A 26,747-nucleotide genomic window follows, 5' to 3' on the forward strand; every position below is an offset into this window, starting at 1 on the left:
GCTTTCCCACACACACCGCCATACTCTGCCCTCCATCTCCCTCCCTCTCTGGTGTCTGTTACATCCTGCGTAAACAGGGCCATTTCTAGCCTTTTGAAACCCTGGACACGATTCCAATGGTCACATTATAGTGCAAGAGTGTGTGTGTGTGTGTGTGTGCATGCAGTGTCAGGAGGTGAGAGGGTCCTTAACCCCATAGCTGCTCAGTTGAAAGAATGAGATAAATGTAAGTTGCTCTGGATAAGGGCATCTGCCAAATGCCATAAACGTAAATGTACCGTGCTTGAATTATTTATTTAATACTCCTCCTTTACGCACAGTTTCTCCATCTTATTATTCTCTCTCACTTTGATACACAGATAATTTTATGCCTCATAAATGCAGGATTTTGCACCACTTTGCTGCACCATGTGGACAGTCTTTTGATCTAACTACATTTCATCCTTCGTTTCCTTTCCTTCAATCCTCCGTGCACTTAAACTCAAAGACGAGCAGACTGACAAACAAACGCATAGACAGCCAGAAATATTAAACAAACAAGCAGAAAATCAGACAGACAGATAATTAGACAGGCTCAGAGATAAATTCATGTTATGAATTTGTACTGCAGTCTGACACAGCCCTTTACACACAAGGAAACACAGACAATCAGAGGGAGAGAGAGAGCTGCAGTTTTGGAGATGCTTTGACCTGGTCGTCTAGCCGTCACAATTTTGTTCGTCAAACTCACTCAAATCCATTTTTTCTGCTTCTAACACGTCAACTTTGAGAACAAACTGTGCACTTGCTGCCTAATAAATCCCACCCACTAACAGTCAAGTCATATCAGGAAGCTTTTGTCATTCAAACTAAATAAACCTGGAGCAGTACCAAGTGAAATGAGACAGAACCCTGGTTCTACATATCACAACATAGAGCTACATAACAGAACACAGTGTTAAATACTAAACTAAGTGTCCTTGCCAGTGCAAAGTGCATCGTGTGCAATCTGGTGCAAACAGTGAAAGACAAAAAAGAGAGTGCAAACAAACAACACAAGACAGTGTACACAGAACACAAAATAGCATGGGCCTGTAAACCTACTGTATAATGTTATACAGTACAATGTGCAAAAGAGAAAACTATAAACAAGAGTGTAAACATGGACACAATGTTGTGTGTGTGTGTGTGTGGTGTGTGTCCTCAATGCTGTTGGCTTTGCAGATGCAGCCTGTAGTGTAAATGTTTGTGAATGTGGGAAGAGAGACTCCGATGATCTTCTCGGCTGTCCTTACTATCCTCTGTAGGGTCTTGCAATCCGAGATGGCGCAGTTCCCAAACCAGGCAGTGATGCAGCTCCTCAGGATGCTCTCGATGGTCCCTCTTTAGAACATGGTCTGGATGGAGGGAGGGAGATGGGCTTTCCTCAGCCTTTTTAGGAAGTAGAGGCGCTGCTGGGCTTTCTTGGTGATGGAGCTGGTGTTGAATAACTGGGTGAATTTCTCCGCCAGATGAACAACAAAGGATTTGGTGCTCTTGACAATCTCCATGGAGGATCCATCGATGGTCAGTGGAAAATGGCCGCTCTGTGCTCTCCTAAAGTCAACAACCATCTCTTTGGTTTTGTTAATGTTTAGAGACAGGATGTTGGCGCTATACCAGTCTGTTAACTGTTGCACCTCCCCTCTATATGCAGCTTTTTAATCAGGTGCTGAGGGACGATAGTGTTGAATGCTGAACTGAAGTCTATGAACAGCATTCGTACGTATGTGTCCATATTGTCCAGTTGGGTGAGGGCCAGAAGCACTTCATTAAGATGGGGGGTGTGAGTGCGACGGGACGATAGTCATTGAGGCAGGAGACTATAGACCTCGTCTGGCACGTTGGAACGATGGCGCTGCTCAGGGAGATGTTGAAGATATCAGGGAGGACAACTGCTAGAACTCTGCCAGGAATACTGTCTGGTCCAGCAGACCTCAGTGGGTTAATTCTGCATGAGTTTTCCTCACTTCAACCATCGATAGACAGAGCAAGTGTTATGATAAAGAGAGATAATCAGTGTTATTCACTTCACCGCTAATAATGTTGTCTGATCTGTGTTCATATAACAGAGAGACAAAGAGAGAGAGAAAAGGATAAACAGTGTGACAGAAATATTTGGAGAGATACAGGCAAATAAAGAGAAAGATGGATCAAGATAGAGAGGGATAAACAGGGAGACAGAGATATGGAGAGAGAAACAGAGATAGAGAAACAGCTAAACAAAGAAAAACAGAGGGAAACAGAAATAGGGGAGGGACATGAGAATGATGCAGGTTTTGATAATGAAAGTTATAATGATGATGTTGAATGTTATGACAAATAATTATGGCTTACAAGGTGTGGCATATACAGGCATAAACCACACAGGAAAACTAGTGCTAACACACACACACACACACCACTGTGCCCTGTGGTTGTGTGTGTATTAAGCAGGTCACAGGTCACAGAGCAGGAACATTAAGGAGCAGTGTACTGTAGGTCTGAAAGAGTACAGAGACAGGAGGTAATAAAACACTCGTTCACTCTCTCTCTCTCTTTCTCTCTCCCTCTCCCAGAGGAAACGTTTAACTACATTAAACAAAGAGCAGACGCAAGTGACGCCAACATGGCATGATGAGGCACTGTGTGATCACATCACATCTACCACTGTACATTAACAACAATGTGTTTTTTAAAAGGTGTGGCGCTTCACATCTCTTCCTAAATGATCTGAAAAGAATGAAATGTGTGTGTGTGTGTGTGTGTGCGTGTGTGCATTATACAATGCAATTTGGCACTTTTTTTATGCATCAAATCGTTGATCTGATGCACCAATTCCAGTCCTGCAGTGATTTCTGAACCATTCATTGTACAAACTCAGTCCTGGCCTCATTGATGTCTGTCCTAGCTCAGAGTCAGGAAGCACCAAAAGCTGCATCAGGCGTATCAGTGTAGGAAAGCAGTATTTTTCCCCATCGTATTAGTTAAAACACAAATCGTAAAAATGTTTCCACATTTAAAAAAAAGGAACCAGGCCTTTCCCCTTGTATTCGGTGCCTTTATAAACTGTAGACGCTTTTATCCGAAGTGACTTACTCAAGAATATTTAACTCTTAGCCTATGTGATGTGCTTTTTCTCCGGGACACATACAACAATCCATTTCCAGAGAGAGGAAGAGAAATGACCAATTAATGTAATCCAACTTTCTGTTCTAGAACTGGTTCAACTGAATTGGAATAAAAAGCGATACATGTGTAGAAATAAACAAAAAAAAAAACGATTGTTGTTATGCCGTCTGAGATGATCTTAATCTCTTTTTAGATTTTATAATCACCCATAAGAAAAGATAGGGAAAAAAATTATTTATTTTTTTTAGATAATGAGGATTTTTTGACACATTTATGACATTTGGTAAGCTCCCTTATACAGGTGCATCTCAATAAATTAAAATATCATTAAAAAGTTGATTATTTATTTATAGTTATTTATTGACTGATATATTTCAAGTGTTTATTTATTTTCATTTTGATGATCATGGCTTACAGCTAATGAAAACCCAAAATTTAGTATCTCAGAAAATTAGAATAGAATTAGAATATTGTGAAAAGGTTCAATATTGGGAACTTGTGGTGTCACACTCTAATCAGCTCATTAAATCCGAACACCTACAAAAGGTTTTCTGAGGCTTTAAATGGTGTCTCAGTCTGGTTCAGGCTACACAATCATGGGGGAAGACTGCTGACTTGACAGTTGTCCAGTAAACCATCATTGACACCCTGCACATGGAGGGTAAAACACAAAAGGTCATCGCTAAAGAAGCTGCTGTTCACAGAGTGCTGTATCCAAGCACATTAATGGAAAGTTAAATGGATGGAAAATACATGGTAGAAAAAGAAGCGAAGCCCATTTAAGAATTTGGAGGAGATTCACAAAAAACTGGACTGAAGCTGGAGTCAGTGCTTCAAGAGCCTCGACGCACAGACGTCTCCATGGGCTACAACTGACACGTTCCTTGTGTCAAGCCACTTCTGAACCAGAGACAATGTCAGAGGTGTCTTACCTGGACAAAGGACAAAAAGGACTGGACTGTTGCTCAATGGGCCAAAGTCGTCTTTTCAGATGAAAAAAAGGTTTGCATTTCATTTGGAAATCAAAGTCCCAGAGTCTGGAAGAAGAGAAGAAAGGCACAGAATCCAAGCTGCTTAAAGTCCAGTATAAAGTTTGCACAGTAAGTGGTGGTTTGAGGAGTCGTGTCATCTGCTGGTGATGGTCCACTGTGTTTTATCAAGTCCACGGTCAACACACACCGTCTACCAGGACGTTTTAGAGCACTTCAAGCGTTCCTCTGCTGACCAGCTTTATGGAGATGCTGATTTAATTTTCCAGCAGGATTTGGCACCTGCTAAAAGCACCAAAATTTGGTTAAATGACTGGCCAGCAAACTCACCAGACCTGAACCTCATAGAGAATCTATACGGTATTGTCAAGAGGAAAATGAGAAACAAGAGACCAAAAAATGCAAATGAGCTGAAGGCCACTGTCAAACAAACCTGGGCTTCCATACCACCTCAGCAGTGCCACAGTATGTTCACCTCCATGCCACACCGAATTTAGGCAGTAATTAAATCAAAAGGAGCCCCTACCAATATTGAGTACATATATAGTAAATTAGCATATTTTGCAGAAGGCCAACAATTCATTAAAACATTTTTTTTAATTGGTCTTATGAAGTACTCATTTTTTGAGAATATCCAAAATCATGAAAATTAAGAAAAAAACACTTAAAATATATCAGTCTGTATAATACGAGTTTGACTATTTGTATTGAATTACTATAATAATCAACTTTTTAATGATTTTGAGATGCACCTGTATACAATTATCTCATTTATACAACTGAGGATTGAGGGCCTTGCACAGGAGCCCAGCACTTTGGTAAGTGATGGCTCTTAAATATAAACATCTGTAATTTGTAAGTTAGCCTGTGACATGCTCCTGCATTATTCCAAAGATTTCTGAGGTCACCTTCCTGAACATTGTTCTCAGCAGTCCCTTATGGCACCAAATCTTCAGAGGATGAGCGTCTAATATTACACCTTCTAACACTGCTGATCTCAACTCTGGACAATTTTGGGATGAATTAGAAATCGTCCATAGATTCCAACACCAAAAAAAGATCAATATGCAAGAAAGAAAACAGTTTGAAAATCTTATATTTGTAATGTTCCCTTTTCCTTTAACAGCCTGTCGACTCACTTCAATGCAGAGCGAGAAACATCTTTAAACACAAGCTGTGAATGTTCCTCAATATATGATAGACTTTCACTCTGCAACAAGGTACTGAATTTCTGATTAGTATCCAACTTCCAATTTTTTCCTCTCCTGCTTTAACAGCAATAAAAATATCTATATCTAATTATATATTGGAATATAGAATTTCCATTTCCATATACTGTATGTTCTAACTAATATGTTCAGAAATCTATTACCGTTTCTGTATTTAAGCTCGTTATTTCTATTTGCCGCTCTCAAATATACCCCCGAATCCACTACATGCATTTAATTGACCATAAAAATGAAAAATATTCCCCCTCATACAATCCCTGTCCACTAAAATCCCCTGGAGCCTGTCTCCTGACTATTACAAGAGGCACTTTTGTTATGACTTAGGCAGATATGATGCAGCTATTTTTTCTTTCGCAAAAAGCTTAAGCTATTAATGATGCGTAACTTATATACAGCCGCAGATCCATTTGGGGTGGGGAAAAAAACTTTTCGCCAGAGTGAGTCACGAGTGAGGGAGGACACAAGCCAGGGACAGAAAAGATAAAGTTGCAGCGTACAAGACATTCTGGATTTATTTCAAAGGAAAAAAAAATCTTGAGTGCAGGAAACCGAGTGTTCCTGCTGTAAGTCACCAGAATTGTTTTGTGACAAGAACTCACAGACAGAGCTTCTCAGGGGCTTCAGATGAGTTCATCACCATGCCAGAGATTAACAGACTATAAGTGACAATAATAAATGCAGAAAGTAATACACTATAGAAACAAACGTTTGTGGACACCTCACCATAAGATTGACATGTGCTCTTATAATAACCTCCGCTCTCCTGGTAAGATGTTCCACTAGGTTTTGTGGAGATTTGTGCTCATGTGTTAGTCAAGTCAAGCACTCACACACACGCTCTAAAACTGAGAACTTTGCATATGACATTTGTGGTCGGTGTCTGATCTGCTTTACCTAAACAACCTTCAAACAACAGAAATACCTTTCACAGTTTGGGCTAAAGTATGACATGTATTGGAGTGTTGCTGTTGTGGCTTTCTGCCAAAAAGAATATGGACCAAACACCTCACTATATTCACTATAGCAGATTTTTTAATACCCTAAATATTCAAAAAGCTAAATAAACATCATAAGCTTTCAGACAATCTGCTGGAAGAAAAAATAGTCTTTTCAAGAAAAAAACATGAAGAGAAGGAGAATTTTAAAGCTAAATATTATTAATAAAAAAAAAACAGCACCATGACACCTTTAAATATATTTCTACATGTATTATTTAACCCTTTACTTCAAGCTTTTACAACAACAAAACCTCACCCTAACTCTTTAGTCTCCTGGCATGAAGCAGTGATTCTGCTCTGGTTCTCCCTCTGCCTGTGAGTCTTTCCGACACCGGGGCATAACGACCCCTGCGACGAAACCTACAACTCAACTAAATTATGTTTACAACTTCAATGAGCTTCGTCTGATGCCACTTCTCATCTGCAGCCCCTGTATCCATTAGCATTTATGAAATCATGCCACACACACACACACACACACACACACACACACACACACACACACACACATCCCTGCAGCACACTGTAATGGAAATGTTCCTTTATTGAGTTTTTGATGGAACAGTTAAACAGCTTTATTGGCCTCATTACATGAGGTCTTCAAAAATGCAACAATACTGTGTGTGTGTGTGTGTGTGTGTGTGTGTGTGTGTGTGTGTGTGTGTGTGTACGCACGCACGCGCACTTGAGAGAGACGATGAAAGAAAACCATTTATGGGCAAAAATCATCTAAACGATGCATTGTAAAGCTTTTTTCACAGATTTTGCATTAAGGCTAGAAACGTAATCATTCTTTTTGTTTTTTACATTTACAAATCATGTAGCTTCACATTTAAGCCTTTTTCTGGACATTGCATTTAAATGCAAAATGCTGAAAAAAAGGAGCATTAGTAAGAATCCAACCCAGCGTGAATCAGCAGTAGAAACCGGGCAGTAAAAACAAGGACAGGAAAGACTATTGCAAGAAGTGTTATGCCATGAACAAATAAAAAAGTTTATTTATTCATTAGTGGATGAGGCGTCCCATGGTGCTAAATCACGGGTTTATAAGATTTTTGTATACCAAAAAAGGTTATGCCGACAGGCACAAAAATACTCTCAAACTGACCGACCTAATTGCATCCGGACAACTGAATCCCTCACAATATTCAAGAAACAACTAAAACGTAATTTCTTTTGCGAGCATTTAACATCTAACTGCCACTTATTATCCTTTACCTCTTTCCAGTCTAAGCTTTTACTATTTTGAACGATGACTGAAACCTTGTACCCACCGTCTCGTTTTTTGCCATCTCATAATAAATCACTACTTGTGTTCCTCAACTGTAAGTCACATTGGAAAAAAAGTGTCTGCCAAATGAATAAAAAAATGCCGAATAATGGTCCAAGACGTTGAACTAATCTGCACCGATAGTCGATTGCTCGGACGATCGGTCGATAGTTTTTCCGGGTTGTGTCTGCACTGGAGGCTGAGAAGGTTTGCCGTCAGCACTAGAGCGGCCTCTAGAGGCGAATCACAATTGCCATGTGCTCTCCATTGTTTTTACACGAGAGACTGTGCGCAAGACTGTATCTTATTCATAGTGCATCAACTCAAGTTAACAGAAAATTACGATAATTTTAAAATGTTTTAGTAAATGTAATTAATAAAAAAAAATAAACTATTTCTAAAGCATTTAATAACTTCAGTTAATGTTACAAATGGAATCTTATTTAAAGTGCTACCATTTAACATAAATCCAAATAGTCATGATAAATATGGACATCTTTAAATGTCTTCAAAAAGTCCAAAACATTACAATTACATTTATTTTTATGTATTTTTTTCGTAAGAAAGTTCAATCGGTTGATTATTCGTTTTTTTCGGAAGCACGGTCCAGCCTAGCTATTGGTAAAATCCATCGATCGACTTCTAATACCACAAAGCAGTTTTGTTTGTAAAATATTTTTGGACCATTTACGTTTGAATGGTGGCTCTTACATGGCAAAAATGCACAATAAATAATACAATATCATTCAACGTCTTGGACATTTTCTCCAGAACGTCCTTGTGATCTGGTAGCTGCTTCCACAGCCATTGGCTGGGGGCCTCTGCACTATACAATACCTGCTCCACTCATGATCATGTGACTGCAGCTTATGGACATTTCTGGGGGTTTTCCTAAGTGAACATCTTATATATCCATACATTTACAGGATACATTCAGTCGGTCAAAAGTGGTGCTGGGATTTGAACTTGTGACCTTCCAATCAGTACGAAGCATTGGGCCAATGGCAGCTTGGGTGATGCTGAGATTAAACCCAAGTCCTTTCATTGCGCACGCAATGTTTTAAACTCGTTCGGATTTGCGCATGATGGTATCTACTTATCACCAACATACAGTTCAGCATCAGTTCAACAGCAAGCAGAACATTTAGAGAGGAATAAATGATGGCAGAAACTCCAGACTCTACTCGTCACAGCACCCGTGACCTTTTGTGATTTTTCTTTCAAGTAGTTGAAAAGAAGGTTTTTGGCTCATGATGACTTTAATAGATATCGATCAGTGTATATTAATTTTAATAACTTTTTACATACACCGAGTTGATTAAGCAAAGACTCGTGATGAAAATGATAATAGGAAAATTATAGCCATAATAAATCATAGAACTTTGGATACTTTACATTTGAAGGCAAATAATTTTGTACTTTTACTCAAGTGAAGTTTAAAGGGAACACTTAGAATTTTATGAATGTATCTCTACTCTAACTCAAGTACATGGTTTGTGTACTTCATCCACCACTAACACACACACACACTTTACAAAACATGTCAAAGCTTAGCTGCTAGGACTAGGACTCAGCTGGGAGTGTTTAATTTACACATGCACTTAAATCGAGAGAGAGAGAGAGAGAGAGAGAGAGAGAGAGAGAGAGAGATTGCGATTGATAGAGAGTGCGATAGATCGATAGATAGAGAGATAGAGAGGAAAAGAAACACTGCGAGAAAGCGGTACAGCGAGATACAAAAGACCAAGAATCAAAGAGAGAGAGAGAGAGAGAGAGAGAGAGAGAGAGAGAGAGAGGAAAAGAACACTGACAGATAGAGGCGATACAGAGAAAGAGAGAAAAGGGAGAGAGAAATAGATGGAGCTAAACAGAAAAGGGCAAGAAAGTGGTGAGAGAAACAAAAATAAGACAGAGAAACAGAGGCGGGAGACAGAGAGAGGAAAAGATGCAAGAGAGAGAGGAAAAAAGAAAGAGAGAGAGAAACAGAGAAAGTGGAAGAAAAACACTGACAGAGATAGAGATATGGAGAAAGGGAAGGAAAAACACTGACAGAGAGAGATAGATATAGAAAGAGGGAGAAAAAGATAAAAGAGAAACAGAGAAAATGAGAAAAATAGAGTTAGATAGACTTTGAGAGACAGAAAGAGGAAAAGACTGACATAGAAAGAGAGAGATAAAGAGATACATAGAAACATTATCTTCAGATAATCTCCTTTATATTATAAGAATGGTCAGAGAGTTGGTAAACTTCAATGTGTGTGTGTGTGTGTGTGTGTACGTGTACACAAAGAGAACAACAAATAGAGTGTGACCTTATCTCCCTTAAAACCTGCCTCAGTCATAGCGTGTGTACCTCGCCACGTTACCATATTAAACGTGCATTCACGTGAACTACTGCTGCGAGTTTCTTTAACAATCTTTTAGAATCAGCGTTCCGTTTATATTAAAATACTGTAAATCTGTAAAACCTGCAAGTTATGCAGAGCTGAGCTTGTGGGGTCTGGAAGTACCACAGTGATGCATGAGCACGTGAAAAAATAAAATTAAATAAAATGTGCGAACATCAGGTGGCGCAATCACCTCACCTCAATCACCGCGATCACCATAGTGATAGATTCAATTAAAACGGTTTGCAAATAACAGCAGCAGTAAATGGTTGCTGCGTTTCTCCAATTCTCTTTTTATAGCTTGTGTGTGATACAACAGTTAGTTTATCCGTTTTCACACGTGATTTACTTCGGCTTTACTACGTTCAAATGCTTGTCTTCAATGTTTGTATAGGTTTGGGTGGGCGCATTACTTTGTTAGTACTATGACTGGTAAAGGGAGAGAGGGAGCTGATATGATGGAGAGGAGAAAGGTAGATATGTTGTGTGTTCAGGAGACCAAGTGGAAAGGGGTAAGACCAGGAACATTGGAGGTGGCTTTAAACTGTTTTTTCATGGTGTGGATGGAAAGAGAAATGGTGTAGGGGTGATACTGTACAGTAAGAGTGTAGTAAAAGTGAAGAGAGTTTCTGAAAGGGTGATGAACGTGAAGCTGGAGTTTGAAGGTGTGATGATAAATGTCATCAGTTCTTATGTGGGTTAAGTAGGGTGTGAGATGGAGGAGAAGGAAAATTCTGGATTGAGTTAGATGAAGTGGTGGAGAGTGAACCTAGGAATAAAAGATTAGTAATTGGGGCAGATTTCAATGTGCGTGTGGTAAAGGGAACAGAGGTAATGCGGAGGTGATGGGTAGGTATGGTCTGAAGGAGAGGAATGTGGAAGGGCAGATGGTGGTAGATTTTGCTAAAAGGATGGAAAGAGCAGTGGTAAATACGTATTTTGAGAAAAAGGCAGAGCATAGGGTGACATATAAAAGCGGAGGAAGGTGCACACAGGTGCAGGAGATGCAACCTGAAGGAAATTGGAGACTGTAAAGTGTTGGCGGGGGACAGTGTAGCTAGCAGGCATCAGATGGTGGTCTGATATAATATAGAATAAGATGATGGAAATTAAAGGAGGAAGACTATAGTGTGAAATCCAGGGAAGAGGCTCTGTGGTGGTGAAGAGGTACTGGATGATTGGGCAACTACTGCAGAAGTGATAAGGAAGACAGCTAGGAAGATACTTGGTATGACCCTACTATCTCTCACGCTGGCCACCGTGTATAGAAGTTGTGTGTAAAGTTGTGCTTGTAGGAGATTTTTATATTCACGCAGATGATGTACCATATGTTCCGGACTATAAGCCGCTACTTTTTTCCCACATTTTGAACCCCGCGGCTTAAACAACGAAGCGGCCAATATATGGATTTTTCCTGGGTTTTTCCCGGTTTCACAAACTTCAAGCCAAAAAACTGAGACCCATAACATTAGACTAATGAAATTGCCGAACAGGTTCAGGTGAACCAATGAAACTCTTTATATTAAATCAGATGCGCTCCCACTGAATCGGGCCGCACCACATCATAAATATGGATGAGGTTCCTCTGACGTTTGACCTGCCACTCACTCGGACTGTCTACAGGAAATGTAAATCATTCGTCACACTGAAAACAACCGGACATTAAAACACACGTCACCTGTGTTCTGAGCTGCACGGCATCGGGAGAAAAGCTTCACCGATGGTGATTTTTAAACGCACAACGATGCCAAAAGATAAACTCTCGAGAGAAATAGTTGTGAAAGGAAGGAGGAAGACAGTGAACAATGACTTTCTTGGTAGGCTACTGTTTAGATACAAGCCGTGTAACAGACACTGTCTTTCATTAAAGCCTGTGTAAAGTTCATTAGTTGCGGCTTATAGACAGGTGCGGCGTATTTATGTTCAATTCTTGTTCAAATCTTTGTCAAATTCAGTGGGTGCGGCTTATATTTGGGTGCGCTTAATAGTCCGGAAATTACGGTAAATGATTCCCAAGGAATATCATTTGTCGACTTACTAAACTCTATTGGGGTTAAACAAAACATCACTAGATCGACTCATAGTTTTAATTACACACTAGATCAAATAATATCCCACGGAGCAGATGTCACTAATTTAGATATTTTACCTCAGACTGACGATATCACAGACCATTTCCTCACATTTTACACACTAACGATAGAGGAGATTAGCTCTGTGGTCTCACCACATTATCGACTTGGTAGGACTATTGTTCCGACCACTAAGAACAGATCCGCAATTTCTCACTAAACCCCTAAATGCTAATCCGTAAAAAAAAAAAAAAAAAAAATTAGAGGTTTTTAGAATTGCATATAAAGACATTATGCTCAGCTACAGACAGGCGCTAAATGCTGCTAGAGACGAGCACCTAAACAAACTCATAGAAAACAACAAAACAATCCCAGGTTCCTTTTTAGTACAGTGGCTAAATTAGCAACAAATCAAGTATCTGAAAAATGTATTCCATCACGGTTTAGTAGTGAGGACTTTATGAATTTCTTCAGTAAAAAAAAAATAGAAAGTATTAGAAACACAATTGAGGAGGTCCAACCTCTGACACCTTGTGATCCAGTCTCACCTGAAACTTCACAATTACAATTGCAATGCTTTAAAGTATAGGACAGAAAGAGCTGTATGATGGTTTTACCAAAGCCAAATCAACATGTCTGTTAGATTCCATTCCCACTGAACTACTGAAAGAAGTGTTACATACAGCTGGAAAGCCTTTTCTCAATATTATTAACTTCTTACTATCTTTAGGTTGTGTCCCTAAACCCCTCAAGCTGGCAGTTATTAAGTCCCTCATTAAGAAAACTAATTTGGATCCAAATGAACTAAAAAATACAGACCCATTTCAAATCTTCGGTATATGTCTAAGATTTTAGAAAAGACTGTGTCTGCCCAGTTATGTTCCATCTTACAAGGATATCATTGAAGAGTTTCAGTCAGGTTTTAGGCCCCATCATAGCACAAACTGCTCTAGTTAAAATCACAAATTACCTGTTTTTAGCTTCAGACGAAGGCTATTGCTCTCTATTAGTTTTGCTAGATCTTAGTGCTGGATTTAACACTATAGATCATTATCTTCTCCTGGATCATTTACAGAATTACATTACCATTCAGAGACAGGTAAAAGCTGGTTTAAATCCTACCTGTCTGATCATTACCATTTTGTAGATTTAAATGGCGAACTATCCAGGTTAATGCAAATAAATTATGGGGTGCCACAAGGTTCAGTTCTAAGACCCCTGCTTTTCACAATATACATGCTTCACTTGGTAAATATTATTAGTAGGGATGCACCGAAATGAAAATTCTTGTCCGAAACCGAAAACCGAAAAAGGAGGAAAGCAAGGCGGAAAACCGAAAAACCCGAAAGAAATTATGGCAATTATTATTAACATTGCATTAATGGCTATGACTGTGTACTAAACTTACTAAAATCAAGGCATTTCAATTGCATAAATTAATATTAAAGTCTCAAAGAATAAATCAATTACAAATTATGAAAATATTTATTTATAGCACATTGCAACAATGCACAGGATAAAATAAATTAAAATTTAGTCTTAAATGTTTAACTTAAATGCACTCATGTGTACATTAAATAATAATGTACAGGCCCTCTGGCCTGCTGAAAGGTTGTACAATTAAATATGTTCTTTCATAAAAACAAAGTGCATTCAGAACAAGTGCAACTGCTTAAAGATACAACAATACAACACTTTCACTGGGAAACTTCCTGCCTTTTCAAAAACGTCCGCCACAGACGGAGTGCGCATGCTCGGAGGGGTTTTGCTTTTCTGTGCGTTTGCGTTCCTCTGATATTCAGCATAGCGATCGGATGTTTGGATTTCAAATTAAACCCGACGTGGAGAAAGTTTTGCAGACGAAATTTCGGCATTACATGTTTTGTAAATCGCTATCCGTGGGTCTTTCTCAGATATACTGAAATACGTCCACACCGCAGATATGTTGTTTTAGACATGCACGTGCAGGCCGCGGTTTCTGTTTCCGTCATCACAACAAACTGTTTCGGCCGTGTTGTTTCGGTGATCAAAGTCTTTCGGCCGAAAACCGAAAATGCACTTTTGGGCCATTTTCGGCCAAAAATTTTCGGTGGCCGAATATTCGGTGCATCCCTAATTATTAGAAGGCATGGTATTAGCTTCCACTGTTATGCTGATGATACCCAGCTACTATGTGTGTGTGTGTATATATATATATTATTTTTATATATATATATATATATATATATATATATATATATATATATATATATATATATATATACACACACACACACACACACACACACACACACACACACACACACACACACACACACACACACACACACACACACACACACATCATAAGACGTTCTGGAAATCATTCAAGTGCCTAGAAAAGAAAATAGATCTATTATGTAGATAGACTATTAGATCTCACACAATCACACAGACTGCATGAATTTCAAGCTGAGACAAAATTAGTGATGGAAGTGTCCATGATGAGGGTTAAATGATCAGAGCTTGGATGCAGTGAAGGGTTTTTATCTCCGTCTCACTCCTGTTGATTATCCTGGCAGGGAAAATCGTGCTGCTGGCACCAAACTGCACCAACAGTGTGCACACACACACACACACACACACACACACACACACACACACACACACACACACACACGCAGAGGATCCCAACCTGCCAAAGGAACCTTCAAACACAGAGGGAGAAAGCAGCCAGCAATACAATAAGCAACATAAGCAACAGAATCTAAGACCAGCTATGGACGTGTCTGGAGACACCTCAAATCTACAAAAATTTGTAACTAATATGGAGAAACGTCATGCAGCGAAAGCCAATGAGGGTGAAGACTTTTGTCCCAGTTTTACGAAAGGGACATTAATGACAAATAAGTTGTTACTGTATATACATTAGGGATGTGCGTCTCCATAATTGAGGTCGATGCGATTCGTGACGATACAATAAAGATATGAAGCAGTTACCGGTGCGATGCCATGCGAATCCATGCAATATGATGCAATGGAGAAAATATGATGCCATGCAATGCAAAATGTTAGATAGATTTTTCTTTGGCTCAGACACACAGTAAACCATCAATTTACTTAAGTGCCTTCTGACTTGACGCATGGCCCCTTTTACAAACAGGCCTTTATAGTGCAAAAAAAAAAGAAAAATTATAAATACATTAAATTAAACCTGATGCTCTTTTTCTGTTCTGTCTGCAGGAAGTTACATCTTTATCTCTGCTTAGTAGTGTTCGTCTTAGTCTATGTAGTGTTTTAATGCGTCTTATTCACGCTGAGAGAATGCGCTCGAGAAACAGTTTAGCGAGGAGAAATCAATCTACATATAAAATATTGGTCACAAATTATTGGTCAAAAAAATAGCGCATCAACTAATAATTATATATAAATACATTTTTTTACCAATGCAAATGTGTCAAAAAACAATGAATTGCAAAACAAATGGCAACTTGTACCAAACTTTTTTTAATCGATGCATCACGTTCATTAACTTTTAGACCAAATCGGTGAATCTTAACATTTCAATTAAACAATAATAAGCTTTAAATCGATCAACAAAAAGACCAGAACACAGACATTACACTGGGTAGTGTATGGCTAACAAAAAACAAAAAACAGAAAGGTGTGCATTTTCCCCCACTTCATAATTCATCAATTGAGAGAATTGCTACTATTGTTTTTGTCTTGTATTACAGTCCCCAGTGCCCCAAAACAGTCTATGGTCATTCGATCCTATTCGCAGCTGACTAGATAAACATCACAGGTGCTTCTTTCTTGATATTTACATGGCTCACTGTCACACTCACTTCTTTAGCGCTTCGTTGGTCAGGAGTGTTATTACAGGAGGAGATTCTCTACCCTGGAGAATATGTGCATGCTTCTGAGGACGATGCAAGCCCACATACTAATGCCAAGCTCTGGAAACGATCAATGAGGGCCAGATCTTTTTGGATCTCAATGAATGTGTCAACTAAAAATCAACATGGCTGCTAACATCAGCCTGGGACTTTTAATGGAAGCCTCTGGTTGATTCAAGCTGAACATACACACACACACAGAACAACCCACATAAGTCCATAAAAATCAAGCAGTGGTTAAAATGTCACTTGGAACCAAGTAGCTGTGGTTTCTGTCTCAGGGTAGAATGGAAACTTTCCATCGCGACACGAACATCTGAGACCGATGAAACACAACGCCATCTCTCACTCCTACACAACACACAGTCGCACGGCCTGGCCTTCGAGGATATCAACAGCTAACAGCCATTCAGCATGCTGACACTGTGTAAATACATGTCTTTCATGCAGAGCCTTCCTGCCTTCCTCCTTCCTTCCTTCTCTCTATGTAATAGAAACACCCACATGAGGGATGAGACTGCTCCTGACATCAAAAATGCAGATTAAGATGGAGACATGCAGTCTTTCATCACATTCCTCTTCCTCCTCAATGCTTCACTGTAACAGACAGCACCACATTCCCATCATTCCACCTCCTCACACTTACATCTGGAAGACCTCAGGCTGAAAGCCGGCGCGTTTCCTCCGGCACTCCCGTGGTATTGCACAGGCTGGGACAGTGTAAAACGGCATGTGATGCAAATTGGGCAAAAGATTCGAAACGCAAGCAAAAGGGGAGGAAGCTGAGAGAAGCTAAAGCTTTTCTAAAGAGTGTGTGTCAAGTGATAAGAAGTAGGAAGGAAGAAAATCTATGAAGGATGCAAACTTCTCATCTATCCCAATTATTTAAGGCGCAAGATTCCATTAATCTTCCAAAATACATTTATATGAGATGGAAATTGCACCTTTAACAGGGTGGTGCAGGGTCATGGGAAATTTTGGAACTAAAAGGTTGGTGGCCCTGTGTCATCGATAGTTGTTTAGTTGTTTGTACGCTTGTTTATAACCCCTTGCCATTAGTTATAATGGAGCAGTGCCTTTTATAACAATGGTGATAGTGTGAGGGAATTTTGGTTTCATTGCTAGTTAGGATGTCATGATCGTGTCCCGTCTGCTCTTGTGATTACAACATGGTATTCTCTGGTGCGGGAGACGTTCAAAACACCACCTGGGGACTTATTTTTAAAGGCTGAACCAAACAGAACAAATGGGACATGATCATGACCACCTAACTGGTTTGTTTGTTTGTTTACTGAGTTTTAATGCCATGTAAGCATCAGGGTTATATACATGGCAAACACAAGGTCATCAGCAAATCCAAAACGTTGAAATCACAACACGTTGAGGTGATATATTGTGAAAATTCCCTTGTAAACATGTTTCCTTGTAAAAATTACAATCCTACTAACTTCAAAATTTCTCCTGCGCCACCCTTTATAATAAAACCTAAACCGCGTTTCTTATAAGACAATATATTGATTTTGACCATTTTGTTTATTACACAATAAACGCCAACATTTCAGAAGTGAAATCAGTATTATATCTAATGCAGAGAGCTTTCTGAAAGCTTTTTTAATTTCTGCAAAGCCACCCACTGCTGCACCCAAGTCTGGAAGTGTTTTAAAACTCATCACCCGGGAAACTACTGGAAATGCTCAGCTGAATCGAAGCACAAAGAAAAAAAGTTACTGGAACCAAAAATAATTTGTAGTCTGTCCAGTGTGTGTGTGTGTGTGTGTCTGTCTGTCTGTCTGTCCGTCCAGTGTAAGTGTGTGTGTGTGTGTGAGTGTGTGAGATATCTAAATATGCATATTCCAACATAAAGCTACAAACCCCAGGGCCATATCGTCTGATCTCTGTGTGCTTGTGAGTGTGTGTGTGTGTGTGTGTGTGTGAGATGAGAGACATGATATTTTGCGTGTAATCTGACTCTCCTGTACCGGAGCCAAGCCTTGATTTTTCAGTAATGTTAAAATGTACTAATGCACAAGGGAAACCACATCACAAAACACACACACAATCAAAGCAGGTGATGGAAAGAGCCATATATAAGCCCCTCCCTGAGGTGTATGCAATCCACGCGCAGGGAACGAATCCCTCCCGCTCGCACACTCACCATTTTTTCGTACATTCCACCATCAGCTCCTGATAAGACGCCACGAACTGGAATTTGGACGCGTGCTTTCCCACACGCTGCAGTCTTTTCCACACTGAAGCCATTATCCCAAAGTGATGCTCCTGGTGGTGATTAAGAACCAGTTCTAATCTGGGTGCTCGCCAAAGTCCTCCTTTTGAACGAATTGCGATTCAGATGCGTCCGGTTAAAGAAGCGTGCTCCTCATGTACGTTCATTGCTGACGCGTGAAGGCAGCTGGAAAAACGCAGAGCGCCATCAAGCCAGAACGAGAGGATAAGAGGTGGCAGTGTGATGATGGAGCGATACGCTATTCACACAAAGGACTCTGCTGGCTCCGGCACACCACATACTGCAGAGCAGAGAAGTCCTAATCGCAACTCGGCGTAACGTACTCCATTATGTCAGATTCAGTAAACCTGCAGAGACAAGAGGGAGAAATTTCATGCAGGGCTTTGTAGGGGGAAGGTGGGAAAAGTGATAGCACAATGGCAAAGCAATTGGACTTCAGAAGGTCATGAATTCATATCCCAGCCCCGCCAAGCCCAAACTGCTGGGCCTTTTGAGAAAGGCCCTTAACCCATCAAACACTTGGTTGTATAAATAAAATACATGGGTGTTGGACTGATCGGAAGGTTGTAAGATCAGTTCCCAGCACCACCAAGCTGCCAGTGCTGGGCCCTTAAGCAAGGCCCTTAACCCTCAATTGCTCAGTAGTGAAAATAAGATAATTGATGGTAGTACTATAACTAAGACCACATTCAGCTCGAAGTAAACTTTAGGATTGCGTAGCATCTCTGGATGGTCTTTCTGTCTCAGTGTGTACAGCAGTAAAAGACCTTGGTGTGATTATTGACTCTAGTTTTTCTTCTGAGGCTCATGTGAATAACATTACCAGAATTGCCTTCTTTCATCTTAGAAATATTGCTGAAATAAGAAAAATGGTGTCATTACAGTATGCAGAAAACTTTTTGCATGCTTTTGTTACATCTAGATTAGACTTCTGTAGTACGCAGTATCTGAGTGAACTTCTGTACCATTATAATCCCCCACGCCTACTTAAATCAAAAGGTGCAGGCTATTTGTTGGTACCTCTGCTATTTGTTTCTTACTTAGGAAAAGGAGCAGATCTGGAGGGATCAAAGATAGAGTGTTTGGTGAACTGGTATATTTGTATGCTGTCAACCCCCTACTCTCACACGTTCACTCAAGTTTGTTGACCGTGGTGTGGTGGAGATCCGTCATGTCTCTGTTACGTTCTGGCTCTCCCTTTTAGTTATGCTGCTAGTCTGCTGCAGTGTCTTTAACTTTTATACAACAATAATGATACTTTATAATCTCTCTCTCTCTCTCCCTGTCACACCTACACTCTTTCTCTCTGTTTCTCTCGGTGGTGTTAAACATGCTCCTAAGGTACCGCTAACCAGTGTTACACCACAGTTTACACCACTACTAGCAGTGTTAAATGAATAGGGTACATTCAAGACAACGTGGAGGACAGTTCTCTATCTAAACTCTATGCATATTCACTATGTAGCAAAAAGGATGGGAGAGAAAGTCTTTCTGTCTGTCAAGGATGGAAGTCTTGACTTTTATCCCCCTATACTATTGGAAAGAAACATACACACAGACACCTGAACAGGTGTTTGAAAAGCTTAATCAGAGCCGATCCTTGATGCAGTCCAACCTTCACCTTGAACCAGTCTGTCTTTCCTACTGCACAACTTCACTGCTGTCACTCTGTCCTCATACATGTCCTGCACCACCCTCGCATACGTCTCTGACACACCTGACTTCTCATACAATACCACAGCTCCTCTCTCGTCACCCTGTCGACGTTTTCTCTAAATCCACAAACACACAATGCAACTCCTTTGGACCTTCTCTATACTTCTCCATCAACATACTCAAAGCATATAATGCGTCTGTGGTGCTCTTACTCTGCATGAAACCATACTGTTGCTCACAGATGGTCACCGTATGTCATCTGGTCCAACCGACTTTCCACTCTTCATCCTCTTAATCACTGCTCTCACTTCCTCCTTACTAATCCTATCCACTTCCTGTTTCACCATCTCCACACCATCCAACTTTCTCTGTCTCTTATTTTCCTCGTTCATCATCTGCTCAAAATACTCCCTCCATCTTCTTAACACACTCTCCTCACTAGTCAACACTTTTCCATCTCCATCCTTTATTGCTCTAACTTGCAGCACATCCTTCCCAGCTCGGTCCCTCTGCCTGGCCAATCGGTATAAATCCTTTTCTTCTTCCTTAGTGTCCATCTTCTCATATAGCTCCTCATATGCCTTTTCCTTGGCTTTCGCCACATCCCTCCTTACCGGCTGCCACATCTCCTTGTACTCCTGCCTACTTTTCTCATCTCTCTCTCTCTCTCTGTCTGTTTTGCCAACCTCTTTCTCCTTATGCTCTCCTGCACTTCCTCATTCCACCACCACGTCTCTTTGTCTTTCTTTCTATTTCCAGATGTCACACCAAGAACCTTTATAGCTGTCTCCCTTATCAATTCTGCAGTAGTTGCCAAATCGTCCAGCACCTCTTCAGCACCACCAAGGCCCCTGTCTGACCTCTTCCCTGAACCTCACACTACACTCTTCCTTCTTCAGTTTCCACCATCTTCTTCTTCTTCTTTCAGTCCTCACTTTCCTCTTCTTCTTTTTCACCTCTAAAACCATCCTACAGGCCACCATCCGATGCTGTCTACCTACACTGTCCCCTGCCTACACCTTACAGTCTCCAATCTCCCTCAGGTTGCATCTTCTACACAGAACATAGTCCACCTGTGTGCACCTTCCTCCACTCTTATACGTCACCCTATGATCCTCATTCTTCCTAAAATAAGTGTTCACCACTGCCATTTCCAACTTTTTAGCAAAATCTACAAACACCTGCCCTTCCACATTCCTCTTCTTAAAACCATACCTACCCATCACCTCCTCATCACCTCCGTTCCCTTCACCTACATGCTCATTAAAGTCTCAATCACCAATCTTTCATTCATAGGTACACCATCTACCACTTCATCTAACTCACTCCAGAATTTTTTCTTCTCCTCCATCTCACAACCCACTTGTGTTGCATAAGCACTGGTTACATTTATCATCACCCCTTCAACTTCCAGCTTCATGTTCATCACTCTATCAGAAACTCTCTTCACCTCCACTACACTCTTACTGTACTCTTTCTTCAGAATCACCCCTACACCATTTCTCTTTCCATCCACACCATGAAAGAACAGTATAAACCCACCTCCAATGTTTCTGGTCTTACTCCTTTCCACCTGGTCTCCTGAACACACAACATGTCTACATTTCTCCTTTATCATATCAGCTCCCTCTCTCCCTTTACCAGTCATAGTACCTACATTTAAAGTACCAACCCGAACCTCCACTTTTCAACACTTCTCCTTTCCCTGCCGTCTCTGTAGACATCTTCCTCCTCTCCTTCAGCCAACAGTAGCCCAATTTCCACCGGTACCCTGTTAGCTAACGATACCTGTGGCGGCTGTTGGTAACCCGGGTCTCGACCGATACGATGTGAAATTCTGATTGGTGATTGGTGATATTTGATTTGGCCCATGTTTTTCGCTGGATGCCCTTCATAACGCAAACCCTCCCCATTTATCCGGGGAGTTGGCTTGTGCAACGCTAATGGCTGGGTTAGTTCACATCAACAATGATGGAACTGTAATGAATGGACATTTGGTGCCACCCAGAAAAAGATTTCAAGTATAAGGAAAAAAAAATGTATCAGTCCATTGTTAAGTGTTTTACAAACAAAATGTATTTGAATGTAATGGAGATCACCTGCAAAACCCTGAGCGTAATGTCATTATTGGTGATGCTTTTTAAAAACAAACGTTTATATAAAAAATGAATTGTCTTTGACTTTAATAAGGGAATATAACAGAATTATGATGCAGCAATATCCATGAAACATCATTATGATCATGCGTGTGTGTGTTTTGACAGCTGAGTATCTCCTGTAGCCTCACAGAGACAATGTGAGCTGCATATGAGACACACCCTTGAGGTAATAACCCGAATCATTCACTTACTGTAGGGGGGAAAAAAGGAAATTACTTACCTTTAAAATGATCCAGAAACCAGATGTGGAGCTGTAGGGCTGTGGAGATGTTGGGCTTGTCCCAGCTGTTTAGCTAACCTGCTAGCAAACTTACCACTGTATCCCTGCCTACTAACCTGGTTAGCACTAACCCTATCTGAGATATGCTAAGCTAATTAACCCTGCAATTACTATGCCCACTACCAGCACGGCTAATCCAGGCGTGCTAGCTTGGTCCAGGGAAGCTAGTTGTTCGAGCCCGTTAGCTGGCTGTTAGCATGGAGCTAATAAGTACTCAGCCTACCCAGGTAGCTCACCACCGCTATCATATCATCCTGAGGTGGAGGGTGGAAGGTGGGGGATAAATATCTACACTCTCCCGGATAAAACAAGCTCTGGAGAAAGTGTTCGGGGAAAATAAAAACCAGGAATCCGCCCTCTCTGCAAAAAGAGACAGGGGGAAGAGAAAGCTAACTTCCCGAGGCTGGAGCAGCGGAATTCCAGCCGCCTCGCGCACAACAAAACTCTCTCTCGACCCACCGTCATCCACCGTCCAATCCCGCCGCGCGCGGCTCCCACGGCTGCACGGCTCGTGCACTAGCGTACTACGTAGGGCGCCGCGGGTTCGCCGGGTGGCGCAAGCGCGTTGGTGCACTGCTTAGTACGCTAGTGCGCGTCAGGGTCCCTCCCCGGCCGCTGGGAACGCGCGTGTCAGCGGTTCCTATTGGCTCCCAGGTTCTGGAATATTCAAATGAGATTCCCCAACACCCCCGCCAGGTGGCCTTCGCTCAGGATCTCGGGGTTCTATTGGTCGGATGGGGTGTCGATCAAACGACTCAGTCCCGCCCACATTGTGAGGAGAAACGAAGACGATAGACAGAAAGACAGACATGCATATATATATACATCCAATATATACATGCTCAAAATGTTTATTTATATGGCGATAGATAGATAAATAGATAGATAGATAGATAGATAGATAGATAGATAGATAGATAGATAGATAGATAGATAGATACAATGTGCATAAATAAATATTCTGAAAGAAAATAGATAAACATTGTTTTTTATTGTTTTGAATAGATAATTCGATAAACAGATATGCATATATATAAATACATTCTCAATATTTTAGCCAGATATTTATTTAGCTATAGATAGATAGATAGATAGATAGATAGATAGATAGATAGATAGATAGATAGATAGATAGATAGATAGATAGATACTGTATTTTCTTATTACTGCACTAATCCACTCAAACAACGATAAAACTGTGTATCTACATAAATAACACATAATAACGTGTTAAAAAGGTGCAGTTTATTACCAATTTTTCAAAATAAAATTTTCACAAAATATCAATCAATATCAATACTTATCAATATTCAAGAGTTTTAAACACTCAGTCACACCAGACAGTCAAATTCTTACTCTGTGCCCATGGCATACTGTATGTAATTAAAGGACATGCAGTAGGGAAAACATTACAGATCTACCTCCTGTTCATATACTCTTAGTACTTTAGAGACCAGGTGGCACATACCACTGTCACAAGAACACAGTGTGTGGGTGTGTGTGCTTATTCCTTATGAAGATTACAGGGAGACGTAACATATGTCAGAATGCTTTGAAGTGATAAATGATATGGAGAAAAACTCGGACATGCTTGTGGGTGGGCAGTAGGATTGAAAAAGTACGAGTTCTTGTGTTTTGTGTGTGTAAGGGGGTATATACGAGATTGTAAAAAAGATTTCTGCCTTTTCTTTATTGCAAATCTATTGTTAAAAGTATATAATTGGTTCAATGGAGGCGTTTACACACTTCTGGTACAGCTTTGAGTTCAATGTTCATCACACACTGTCTGACGTAACAATACAATGTGTACTTAAACAGCTTAATCAAAGTTTTTCATCATACCCATCCTGAGTCATCTGTTCATCTGTAACAGGTTCAGACAAAGTAAAGGCATGCGTTTTATTTAATATACTGTTCAAACCTCTGTACCTTCGACTCAATAATAGTGTAATGTTCGATTATTGCTGCTTTGTAATACAACACTGCGAAGCATTGTCATGTTTGCCATCTAAAGAAATAGCTTTTTTTTGTTTGTTTATTTGTATATTTATTGAAATATTTATTTGCAAATTGCGTTCTTTCAAACTGGAATAAGAAGGGAGTGAAACAGTAATATAATGTAAGCACACAGCCTTCTGATCATGTGAAGAACCTCAGTCTAAAATACTCAAAACAAATTTGCAAAAGAAAAAAAAAAACTTAACACAAGAAATGTTTCTGTTTTTAATTAGATGAGTCAGGATGAGATGAGTCTCAGTCTCTCTCTCGCTTTCTCTTCCTGTGAAATACCATTGGTCAGTGGGAAAAGGAGAGCGTGGCTTAGTGGGAAGATAAACATCCTGCCTGTAAACAATGCCACAAACATACTCTGGCACAGAAAAGGAAGGAGCTGACACCCAGAGGACCCGTGTGCCACGGAAAGAAAATACTCATTTATAGGGTGATGTGATGTGGCCCGACATTAAGTGTATATACAGTTACCACTAAAAAGTCATTATTATCCAGTCAAATTGTGTTCCACTATGTTTTATTCCTTTACCAGTTTGCCAACAGGTTATTTCCATAGTCTTTAAGTGTTTAGACTTATGGTTATATATCATTATAGCAGTGAAAAACAACAGAATACAACTCTCTAGCAAATAACAACAAAAAGTCATGTTCCTAATCACAGGTTTACCTGTTACTAAACACTAACACTGAAAACATCTTAGAAAAGTCACAGTCACAGACAACGTCACCGTATCAACCATTATATGCTTTTCTTGATTAAATAACGGGTGGTATCTGACTATGTAATGTTCGCCAAACAGTTTTCTGTGAAAGTGTTTCTCTACACATGACAACATATAATATTGTAATGAATAATAATACAGTGGAACCTCGGGTTACGAATTTAATTCGTTCGGTACTTTATTAAGTAACCTGAAAAGTTCGTATCGATACAAATTTCCCCATAATAATGAACAGAAACTTGTAATTCGTTCTGGACAACCAAAATATTACTTAAATAAAAATAAAGCCAATATTCACTAATATTATTTACTTTTAACATGTTATATTAAAATCATACCACATAAAACATACAAAGAGGAAAAGATCTTTACGGGTACTTTCCTTTGAGAAGACTCGCTGCAGGAGGCGGCGTTCGTAGAAGGGGAGGAGGAGAGTTATTGTTTGGAAGGAGAATCTTATTATATTATATTATTTTATATATTATTATATATTATATTATAGAATATTAAAGACAGTGTTATTAACACGACGCTGAGACAATTGTTGCATTAGAGGAAAATGAGAGCTGTTTCTTTAAGGCTACTATCAGTTGGTATTGAAGTCCAGAGTGAAATTCATTATGGGTATTGTACTTGGAAAAGACTGTAACCCTGCTAATCTATCTTCATAAAAACAAGTAAAGTGGTTATGCATCGGCTAATGTTGTCCATCTCATCATTCCACGAGCATCAACTAACGAGTTGTTACGCTGCTGCGGGAAAAGTTCAAGCGGATAAGTAACACGATGCTCGCTAGGGACACAGGACGCTAACTGATGTGACGAGCTGCGTGGATAGAGCAAAACAACCAACTTGCCTGCGATTTTTGGTGAGCGACGTTCGTATCCCGATATATTGTTCGTAACCAGGGCAAAAATTTTGATGAACTGCGATTCGTAACCTGAATTATCGTATGCGGGCGTTCGTAACCGAGGTTCCACTGTATCTTACAGTGACACTATTTTAGAAAATCAACAGTTTCTGACCAATCAGATTTGAGAATTCATAACGGCTGTGCTCAAGTTAAATAAACCATGTTGTTCAGAGATTATTATATACTAAGACTTTATATAATATAAGACTATATTATATATATATATATATATATATATATATATATATATATATATATATATATATATATATATATATATATATATGGTATGTTGTGTATATACTGTATACTATAGTATGTGTCTATTCTTTTATATAAAACTTTCTTTCGGCTTCTCCCATTAGGGGGCGCCACAGCGGATCATCCGCATGTTTGATTTGGCACATGTTTTTATGCTGGATGCCCTTCCTAACACAACCCTCCCCATTTATCCGGGCTTGGGACCGGCACTGAGGCTTGTGCAACCCTAATGGCTGGGGTTGGTTCCCTGACCAGGGATCGAACCCGGGCCGCAGCGTTGATGGCGCCGCATCCTAACCACTAGACCATAAGGAAACCATTGTCTATTATTTTATATATTTGCATTTATTTATTTTCTTTGCTGCTGTAACAGAGAAATTTCCCCACTGTGGGACAAATAAAGGTATATTTTATCTTATCTTATCTTATCTTTCTGTATATTTAGGAGTAAAAAAATAAAATGATATTCGTATTAACAGGAATTTCAGAGTAAGTATCCAAGTCATTTCTGGTTTCATTACAATGTGAAGTCGGTTATATTACAGTACA

The 26,747-nt window shown here is 39.9% G+C and overlaps 1 protein-coding gene across 1 annotated transcript in view; it reads right to left on the reverse strand.

The window, feature by feature from the left end:
• Nucleotides 1–22,798, reverse strand: part of ehbp1 (EH domain binding protein 1) — a 162,988-nt gene extending 140,190 nt beyond the window's left edge. The window contains 2 exon segments of the mRNA XM_046854952.1: nt 18,108–18,544; nt 22,233–22,798. Coding sequence (XP_046710908.1) covers nt 18,108–18,211 — 104 coding nt within the window. The 5' untranslated portion in view covers nt 18,212–18,544; nt 22,233–22,798.
• Nucleotides 22,799–26,747: the final 3,949 nt, after the last annotated feature.

Source organism: Silurus meridionalis, chromosome 8 (genome assembly GCF_014805685.1).
Source record: "Silurus meridionalis isolate SWU-2019-XX chromosome 8, ASM1480568v1, whole genome shotgun sequence".
Lineage (NCBI taxonomy): Eukaryota > Metazoa > Chordata > Actinopteri > Siluriformes > Siluridae > Silurus > Silurus meridionalis.